We start from the raw sequence: 10,917 nt of genomic DNA on the forward strand, positions 1-10,917 counted from the left end.
CGCGCGATGGGTCACTCGCCGATCGCCGCGGGCGCCGGACGCGACCATCTGAGCGACCTCGACGACGGCATGATCGGCCACATCCTCTCCTTCCTCGACGCCAAGGAGGCCGCACGCGCCGCGGCGCTCTCGTCGCGATGGCGCGACGTCTTCGCCAGCGTCCACACCGTCTCCCTGGAGCAGCCGGAACGGCCACTCTACGACTACGACGCCGACGGCGACGATAGCTGGCACAAGCAAAACATTGCGCGGCCCTTCGTCGCCACCGTCACCGACGCCCTCTTCGCCCGCAGTCGCCGCCCGGACCACGCCGCCGCGGCGGTGCCCCTGCGCGCGCTCCGCGTCTGTATGGATGGCGGCGCAAGTTACTTCAAGGTGGCCCGGTGGATCTCGTACGCCCTAAGGTATGCCGGCCCCGACCTCGAGCTCGACCTCCGCCTCGCCCGCGACCCCGTCTGCTGGGGCATCGACTTCGACCCGCGCGATTTCGGGCTCTTCCGGGAGGATGCCAATTTACCAGATGAGAATGATGCCGTGGCCCAGATGCCTCCTGACATCGACCCGGTCGATCCTATCCTCGCCGCCGATGCCTGCCGCTGCCGGCAGCCCAAACAAATATCACGCCCCCAGGGAGCAGCCTCCCGGTGTCAACGATGACGACGATGCCGCCTCCAGCGATGACGAGATGCCAGGTAATCGGCTACCCCAGCCACCGAGGTACATCGTCCCGGAACTGCCGACGCTGCTATTCTCCTGTGTGGCACTGCGATCGCTCCGCCTCGGCTACTGCATACTCTCCATGCTGGAGGTCATCAACCTGCCGTCGCTCCAGTCGCTCCACATTACTCGCGTCCGGAACAAGGAGGAGCACGTGCAGAGGCTCATCTCCGGCTGCCCGCTCCTCGCGGACCTGACGCTCGAGGCCTGCAGCAGCCTGACCGCACTCTGCCTTGTCGACAACACGCGTCTCCGCAGGCTCGCCCTCCGGTTGTGCGACAACCTGGCCAACGTAGCCATTGACGCGTCAGGGCTCCTCTCCTTTGAGTATCTCGGCGCCATCCCCGACAGCTCGTTCCTCACTATAAGCGGCGGCGGCGGTGGCGGCTTTCCGGCCATCACGTCGTGCAAGATCGACACCTTCGTTGTCCTCCGTGAGGAGGTGGAGCACATCAGCTTTCGAGCCATCACGTGGCGCAAGATTGACACCGACGTTGGCTCCCGTGAGGAGGCGGAGGTCCTCCTCAAGCTCGCTTCATTCTTGCAGCTGTTCGTTTCCACAAAACACCTCCACTTGTGCTCCACTCGAATGGGATCCTACTTTGTGAACCTCCCGGAGTTCTCGAGCCTCACCCACCTTGAGCTCAACGGACGTGTACTGCAAGACGATGATCCTGCCTTGGCCATGGCCGTGACGAGCATAATCCTCGGTCAGGCTCCTAACCTGGAGCTACTGACCCTGGTGTTCCAACCAGGGCCGCAAGAGTCGCGCTACTATGGCCCCGACCGCAGCGAGGGGGAGCTTCTCGACATGCATCTTCTCCACTACGACAAGCACGCCACCATTGACGACACACTGATGGTTAGCATGCCGGTCCCATCGTGCCTCATGAACCGAGTGAGCAAGATTGAGCTAGTGCATTACCAAGGCGGCACAGCGCAGAGGACGTTGGCCAAGTTTTTGCTTGGCAATGCTCTTGCCCTCAAGACGCTCTATTGTGGATTCGCGGAGGGGCCGGAGTGGATTCAGATGGAACTGATGCACGAGATGGAAGACTGGGTGATCGCCAACAAGGAGTTTTGTTGACCAATGAGGTTAACTTAACCTCGCTTTGCTGTAACAAGGTTCATAACGAGTCGGATAATAGCTTAATGGTGGAAGCGGTACGAAACCCAGAGGAGTACTCGGGAGAGAATGTGGGGACTGTGATGGAATGCAGACATCTAGTTCTAAACTTCGCCAAAGTTGAATTCTCACATTGTCTTCGTGAAGCAAATGAGGCTGCACACTTATTAGCAAGCAATGCTTTTAGTAACAGAACTTACTTATTCTGCGAATCTGTTATCCCTGACTTTATTTCTCATAGCTATTGTAAACGATCTCGCTATTATTTGAGGAATAAAGTTTTGATGGGTCAGACATACCCCTTCACTACTCAAGAATGATGTTGGGACTCAGGGTGGACGGGGCGAGCGGTCTTTTGGGCCCGCTCGTGGACCGAAGTGGACTGGACCGACAAAAAAACTGGCCGGTCCGGTCCGTGAAAAGAGGACCGAAAATTGATCGGTCCGGTCCTGTCTTGGCTCGGTCCGGCTCGGTCGGACCGAAGGCGACGCGCTTCTTCCGCCCAGCCGCCGGCGATGCCCTGTTGTGGCGCCGGTGAGATCCGCGACGCTGCGTCCCCTCCGGCACTGCCGCGCCCCTCCTCGATCCAGTTTTCCTTTCCTTTCGTTCTGTCCAACAGAAAACAAGAAAGAACGAAAGAGGCAGGGTCCGATCCGATAATCATGACATTATCGCACGACTAGCTCCACGTCCAAATTGATCCACTAATCAAGGCAAGGCCCGCTGAGACAAAATCGTGGGCTGATGCATGCGCTACACTACTTGCATGTACTCCGTAATAGGAGACATCCTGTGCGAGGATCCGCACCCCAGTTGCACGTCCTGTGCGGGCGCCGTTTAATTAGATCGGGCACCTCCCATGCGTGATGCGTGATGCGTGCATGGCGTTTAGATCGGCACGTCCCGTGCGTGCATAGCTCGCGGTTCATGAATAACAGCCGCGTTGCCCAGCACATCCCTCGCCGCCGGCGCTCGCGCATGTGACCCACCTCGCCAGAGCAACCACGCACGTCGCACACCACGCCGCCGCACCCGGGCAAGTCGCCGCCGGTGGCCGTTGGTCGGTCGGCTCGGTCCGGCCCAGGCTTCGTCGTTGCCGGTCCGGTCCCCAAAATTAGGACCGTGATGCAGCTCAGTCCGGCCCGGCCCAGACCGCCGGCGGCCGGTCCAAACGACGGCTCGGACCGGGACCGGGCCGGTCCGGACCGTGTCCACCCATAGTTGGGACTATGTATGCCTTTTATTTTGGAAAAGGAGGATCACCACCAGCCTTTCAAGAAGTGAAAATTTATATTTCTTCAGGTAAATAATAAGTCTGTCCACCTGGAGTATTTGGTTCAGCAATCACAAAGGTTTATAGATAGGAAAATTGAAAACATGAAAACAAATATATTTTCGAGAGCTAGCCATTGTGTTTCATAGAGCTAGAAAGAAATATGCTAATGTAATATGTATTTTTTTCCTTCATCAATTTTTGTACATATTATCGTAATTTGAAAAGGCTGCAGCAGGAATCTTTTCCTACAATTTTTAGTTCAAATAAAAGCTCTCGCTTCATTTTGTTCACATTGAGATGTGTGGCTTGATTCAAACTCCTCCAATGTTTTTTCAACCATGTAGCCGAGGTGACATTAGCACATCAACAACGAAGGAGGCGAGGACCAACTGGTAGCGGCCACGAATTAAGAAAAGAAATTAATGAGTCAAAATGAAAATAGTTCTATTCCTCACTACTAGATACATCCAACGGCCTTTTTAAACTATGCATCATTCATATGATATAGTATGGGTGTGAATAAATTGAATCTTTGTGGAGGCTTTCCCGATAAATAGCTTTCCCGATAAATACTTTGTCAATTGATTTTCTACAATAACAACTCAGTACGATAAAAAAGGATCACCGACACTTCACATAAATTTCTAAACTATCGGTAAAGTTAGGGGCCAAAAATATGTTTTCCTTTTTCTTTAATTATGTTTTTCAAAGTCTCACATTTTTGTTTTCTTTTTGAACGCGGTACAAACGGAAGCGCTTATATATACGTGCATACTTACCCCTATAAACGCATGCAAGCACACCTAACCCTAAGAACACCTTTGAGAGACTGAGCCGGTATATTATCTTGAGATTTACGAAGTCACTGTAGGTGCCTTGTCGTCGACGAAAATGTCTCCTCCCACTGAAAGCGCATCACAAGAAATTCTAAAATAAATTTAGAAATAATGCGAGCACCAGGACTTGAAGCCTAATGGGCCCGGGATACCACTGTCTCTCTAACCATCAACCACACATTGGTTCGCCTGACATTTGTGTTTTACTTCATGTTCAGTCTAGCCAAAGAGTTTTGCTTTTTCTTAGGAGTTTTCCTTCGGTACGGCCCCCCTTAAAAGTTTACAGAATCTTAATGTTATTTTAAAAGGCTATTATCATATTAGTATGCAGATCAAACATATTGAATAGAATATTGATTTGATACAAAAGACTATATTATCCTTTTTTTCATAGAAAGGACACCTAATCTCCACGTTTAATTTGCATTGAAATATGTAAACTTCTCTATGTGGTTTGTACCGAAGCAATGTTTCTTAGCCAAAACATGTCAAAAAATTCTTGGTGTACTCTTGTTGCCTCCCTTTGCTGCCGAAGATTTCGATGGGATTGAGACCAAGTAGATAAACATGCCAACACAGGAAACGACCGACACATTTTCTCTCTCGGTGGTTGGTTGGTCGTTTAGTCGACAATGCGCTGAATGCCAATCTTGGCTTCCTGTTTGGCTGTACTAGATATGTCTTTTAAGTTTTTGTTTTGAAATTCGGCGACCTTTATTAATGATGGCTATGCGCTTCTACATATTCAACACTTATAGATTCTTAGTGTCCTATTTATTTTCCAGTGGCAAAATTGTTAATTTACAACGCACTTGATGCATCCAATTATTTGGCATTACGGTCCATTATATCTTACATTTTATCATCAGTGAAGTTTGATATGTATTTGAGAGAGATATTTTATTTGTATTTATATCCTCACAAAATTACTTGTCCATTACACTGGCTTTATCTTGTTATAACAAATCCTTTTCTTTTGCGAATATCTTGTTAACAAAGCTGAACAACCGATTCTCTTTTTTTTCTTTGTGAAGAACCGATTCAAACATTTGATGTGGTGGTTTCTCAGGGCATGTACAATGGTTGATAAGATAGTTTTATCTTAAGTCTTGCATGTAATTTAGAGATGACCAAAAAACAAGTCTACAATGAGTCATCTCTTAGCCTCATCTTCAATAACTAGCTATTCCTCAAAATGTGGTGAGACATATTGTGTTAAGAGATCATCTCTTGTCTTTTCTTAAGGCGTTGTTTGGATATGAATAATATACAAAACTAGATCTCTATAAACTAGGAAAACTATTTAACCGTATAAAACCTTGTTTGGCTACTCCACCTCATCCATGGATTTAGGAAACTTAGTTTCCAGAAACCCAGGATTCCGGGTTTGTGGAAAAACGACTATTAGTCGTTAACGTTTTTGTAAAAACGTTTTTGCAAAAACGCGTTTCACAAATACTGATCGCCGCATCTCTCTTGTTCCTGAACATTTTGTTGGCTCTAGTTTTGCTTCAGGATATAAGTCCTTCGGTAGCTCCATTGGCGACCACGAGACGTGCACAGCAATTTGACCTTCAGGCAGGTGATAGACTGAGCTCCAGCGCCGGCATGGTCGCCCCCACGTGGCTGACCCCCATGGACGTCAGGGTGGACGGTGGCGAGCACTCTCACGAGTTATGCGATGACTGGGTGTGGCTGCTCCATTCGCATCAAAGACGGCCTCGGGCACCAAGGTAAACGCTCGCCGGCGGCCGCGCGCACATGATGGAAGTGCGAGGGCAGGCGAGCAGCAGCCCAAGCGGAGCCTATGCCGGGAGGAAGCAACGACCTCGGCGTGTCAGGGAAAGCGCCATCGCCGGTCGATAGCACGCGGAGCCGTGCGGGCCCGACTGGAGGCGAACAGCAACCTGGGCGGAGGAAGAATCATATCTGGAGCTTGGTCATGTACTCTCGTCAATGGACGATAGGGGAAGAAGGAGAAGGTCACAGGCTCACGGATGATAGCAAAAGGAAAATAAGAGTTGGCTATCCAAACAATAATGAACTGTACCGGCCCGGTTCTATTCTTTGCTAACCCAAACAAAGTTTTCTATAAACTCGTTAACCATAAAAATATTGTAAAACTGGTTTAACGAAAATTCAGCTAAAAACTCGTACAATATATGGACTGTGATAACTGTCAACCGTGTGGCAGATTGCAAAAAGTACCACACCACCCCTTCCCTTCGATCCACGTTGAATCTTCTTGAAATGAGATTGCACAAAAAAACAATCATTAACTGAAAAATCCAAAACGGCAGCCTCACTTTCCGGGTTTAAGACTATGCACCCTAGTTCTATCATTTTTTCTGCCGGTTCACAGAAATGATCATCCCATACCCTTCTTTCAGATGCATATTACCAGAGTGTTTTCGCATAAGTTATCAACTTTGTGGGTCGTATATTACCATGCTATTTACATAGAAATTACTAAGGGGTATTTTTTAACAACTTTTTTCTCCCCTGGTCAAATTTAAGGCGGTATCGTACATAAGTTATCAGATATGTGTTCGTATATTACCGTGCTATTTTCACATAAGTTATCAAGGGTATTGTTTTTTAATAATTTTCCCTTTAGTCAAATTTGGGTATTGGCTTTTAATAATTTTCCCTTTGGTCAAATTTACCACGGTGTTTGTAAGTAAGTTATCGGGTATGCGGTTCATTTATTACCGTGTTATTTTCACATAAATTACCGGGGGTATATTTCGTTTTTCAATAACCTTTTTCCCCCTTGGTCGAAGTTACCACAGTGTTTATACGTACATTATGGGGTATGTAGTTCATACATTACGGTGTTATTTTTCACATAAGTTATTAGGAGTATGTTTTTCAACAACTTGTTCCCCTCCTTGGATAGAGTTACGTGGTGTGTAAGTTATCAAGTATGTGGTTCGTATATTATCATGCTATTTTTATACAAGTTATCAGGGTATTTTTCTCAAAAACTCTTTTCAACAAAAAAATTACTTTTGTATGTTTCAAGCAAAAAATTCCTCGGGTCAAAAGTTACTGCAGTGTTCTGAACTTAAGTTATCACGCCTACAATGCCTATATTACCATGCTATTTACACATTAGTTACAAGGGTATGTTTTTCAACAACATTGCTCCACCGGGTGTCAAACTTACCGTGTTTTTTATACCTAAGTTATCATGCCTGCATTACGTAAATTATCATGTTGTTTACGCTGAAGGTACGGGAGGCAAAAAAAAAAGGTTTTCCGATCTTCTCCCCATGCACTAGACACTGAAGTTATCATGTCTGTGGTGTGTTAAATTACAATGCTATTTAGGAAGGAGTTATCGGTGTATGTTTCAAATATTTTTTCCCCGAGTTGAAGTTAACAGGGCACGGGGTATTTTAACTTACCAGCCATGCGATGCGAAATTACCATGCTATTTTCGCGGGAATTACCGGGGTATGTTCCAGCACTCGGTCAAAAGTTACAGGCCCAGGTAACTTAGCAGCCCCTCAGGCCATCATGTAGAAAAACTCCTTGCAATAAGTTCTTTGATAATTACTAGGGTGGAATGAGTTATATACGGGTCGATTCCATAAGTTTTTGATTCACTAACTCCACCAATGTACAACTACATGGATTGATGAATCTCAGCACAAGCATGATGTAGCTGACCTGGTTAGTGCGGTCAGAGATTCCCATTGACCAGGCTAGGTCCTCGGTCGATGCACCATGTCAGCACCACGAAGGACATGCCGGACGCGAGCACACCCTGAATTTAGGTAAAATCAATCAAAGCCGATCAGTGGCAAGCCATGTTGTGCATACTGTAGCAGCAATCCAGAAGCACGGTGGTTGGTTGGTTTCTTATGGAGTAGAGGAAAGTGAGGATCTGGAACCTGCTGGAGATGATCCAGCCGGCAAGGCTGCGCTACACGCCGAGGCCGACGACAACGGCCTGGAGGAAGCTGAAGGCCACACCTATGTAGAAGGTGAGCACCATGGCGCCGTCAAGCTAGACGAGCGTGCTGGCGAGCTTGGTGGCGCCGATGGCTGCCCTGAGGTTCAGTGACTCGGAGTGGGTGACTACGACGAGCATGAAGGAACATTGGGGGATGGCCATCCGGCAGCTGGAGAAGCCCCTGTTCATGAGGCACCCCGTCGTCTGATAAGATAAAGAGAAATGTGGTTTATCTGGTTGAAACAATACAAGTTATCGGCCGAAACAAATACAAGTTATTGTGCTAACACATCATAAATTATCATGCTAAAATGAAGTTACCATGCAAAAAATAGAATGAGGTAAACATGCTGACAAGTGTGAAACGTGGTGACACTTCATAGTTATCAAGCTGGCATATTAAGTTATCAGGCTCAGTTTGCATAATTAATCGGGTTGAAGGTAAAGCAGACCGAATTAAATATGCTGACAGGGTATAATTTATCAGGCTCAATTTGCATAATTAATCGGTTTGAAAGTAAAAAAATGTTGAAAGCAGATCGCAAATATGCTGACACGGTATAATTTATCAGGATAAAACAATGTGAACTATAATTAGAAATTGTTCAAGTTACCATGTTGAAAAAATAGAATGAGTTAAATAGGCTAACAAAGTGGTTCTTATCATGCTGACACACTAGAATTTATTTCAGGCCGACATACTATAAATTATCAGGTTCAAGCTGCATAAGTCATCAAGTCGAAGTAAAACATAAGTGTTGAAACCAGTTAGAGTTAAACATTTTGATACATCACAAGTTATCGGGCTGACATATTATAAGTTTATAGCTTAACTTATTAGCTCAAGTTGCTTAAGTTATCTGGTTAAAGTAAAAAAAACAAGTATTCAAAGTGGTTCGAGTTAAAATGCTGGCGTGATATAATTTATGAAGCTAAATCAATATGAATTATCAGGTAGAAACAATTGAAGTTACTATGCTGAAAAATAAAATGAGTTAAACAGGTTAGCAAAGTGAGTGTTGTCATGCTGACACGCTAGAAGTGACCAAGCTGACATAATGTAAGTTACCGAGATGCATAAGGTTCAGACATTAGACTTCCTCTGAACAAAATACTCCTCATGCCAAGTGGTCCCAAGGCCAAGAACAGAAGGAAACTTAAGTACCTGAATGGTTAGATCGAGATCAATGGCGCCATGTTTGTGCTGCTCTCGGAAGGTCTCGAAGCCCTTTCATGATATGTAGTTGAACCTGTGCACGTCGATATCGATCCCAAAGTAGTTCAATCCCTACATCATAATAAGTAGACATATGCACATGTTTCAATCAGGATTAGGGTCCGTCAGAAAATATATGAATTTCGGCATGTTGATGGAGATGTAAGGAAGCATGAATGGTCAGTATAGCTTGTAGAATTTGTGCTGGGGTACTATAGACAACACTGACTTCTGGTTGTAGGTCTGCACAAGCCTCGCGTCGGCTGCACTAAGCTTCAGGTATTGGGGTTCACAATGTTCGCAGAATTTTCAGCCTCTCTGTGTAGGGCACGTTGTTGTCCACCGGGAATCGCTTGATCTTCTCCATTTCCTAATTAATAACACTCTGCATAACTAATTACTTACCAGAAACTTGTCTGAGGCACTAAAAATGTTTAGCTTATGAAATGTAATCAATTTGGCTCACCTTGATGATGTCCTTAAGCTGAGGATAAATCTCTGTGTCGAAGCAATTAGATATCTTGACCAAGATTACGCTTTCATTGTCATTCTCGCCAAACATGGTAGTAGAATAGGTAGGCAATTGTACAGATCAGCTAACTTGGTAAGTTTCAGATCTAACAAATCAATACTGCTTGGATAAGTAGTTCATAATGTTCGCAACTCCCACGGGTAAACATAATCCATACAGAACAAGGTGAGCAGTGTGGAGAAATGTTAGATGAAACAGAGCTTTCAGATGGCCGAGGGGACTGACTGACCACACACCGAATCAGTTCGGCAGAGCCTTGCCGGCACGGTGACCACCACCAGCAGCAGGAGCAACACCGCCCGCCACGCCCATTCTATCCATGGGCCAGTCCACGACGGATACCGGACAGGGTCCGCCTCGGCTGGCTAGTCGCCGGCGCGTGGTTGGCTCGCGGCGGCACGCAGGAGGTAGAGTTGGCGGCGCACAATGCCTGGTGTGGGTAGGGGGAGGGGGAGTGTGGGCGGCGCGAGGAGGCGGAAATAGGAGCCTCCGTCGGTGGTGGCACGGTAGTGGGCGAGCGACCATGGTGGCGCGCGAGCTCGCCGGCGGCTGGGATGGGGATCGGAGCGAGGTCAGGGGAGAGAGGGAAGCAAAATTGGTTTTCTCGTGAGGGTGGGGTTCGATCTGTTTGGTGTTTTTTTTCTACGTACCGCTTCAATCACGTGATCGTGATCCGACGTCTCCCAGCTGGGGTGGCAGTTTTGCAAACTGTCACAGGGTTGCTAAATACATTTTTCGACAATATATACTCATGGCTAAAATTCACTATCCAAACAACGCCTAAATAAAAGAAGACAAGCCTTTTTTTATGACTTCTTTTCCCCCCATCTCGTCACTTATCCTACGTGGCATTCCTAAGATAGAACCGTTGTACATGCCCTCAATGATCATATCAAATGGAAGGATGCGCGTCCCTTATTCATTTTAGAAAAGAAATAACACTCGATGGTTTTTAGCCTTCCCTAAATATATATTTAGAAAAATACTTCACCATTCACTAAAGTATGACGAATCCATCACAAGTTGTTTTGCAATTGCAAAGGCACGCAGGCATCCATCAACCGATCAACGGAACTCCTTGCTAGTTGTCTCGTTCACCGCCCAGTTTTCCATCTCACGCTTCAGTTTGGTCTGAATCCACAGCGGCCCCTCGGCGAATCCACAATATAGCTTCTCAAGAACTTTAGCGTTGCAGACCAAGAACCTGACCAGCATCCTCTGCGCTCTTCCGCCTTGGTAATGCAACAGGTTGA

The 10,917-nt window shown here is 46.7% G+C and overlaps 1 protein-coding gene across 1 annotated transcript; it reads left to right on the top strand.

Moving 5' to 3' along the window:
* Nucleotides 1-685: 685 nt before the first annotated feature.
* Nucleotides 686-1,804, top strand: LOC109743848 (putative FBD-associated F-box protein At5g56410). The gene has a single exon (XM_020302927.1). It carries the CDS (start codon nucleotides 686-688, stop codon nucleotides 1,802-1,804), a length of 1,119 nt encoding a protein of 372 aa, XP_020158516.1.
* Nucleotides 1,805-10,917: the final 9,113 nt, after the last annotated feature.

The sequence above is a fragment of the Aegilops tauschii genome, chromosome 3 (genome assembly GCF_002575655.3).
Source record: "Aegilops tauschii subsp. strangulata cultivar AL8/78 chromosome 3, Aet v6.0, whole genome shotgun sequence".
Classification (NCBI taxonomy): domain Eukaryota; kingdom Viridiplantae; phylum Streptophyta; class Magnoliopsida; order Poales; family Poaceae; genus Aegilops; species Aegilops tauschii.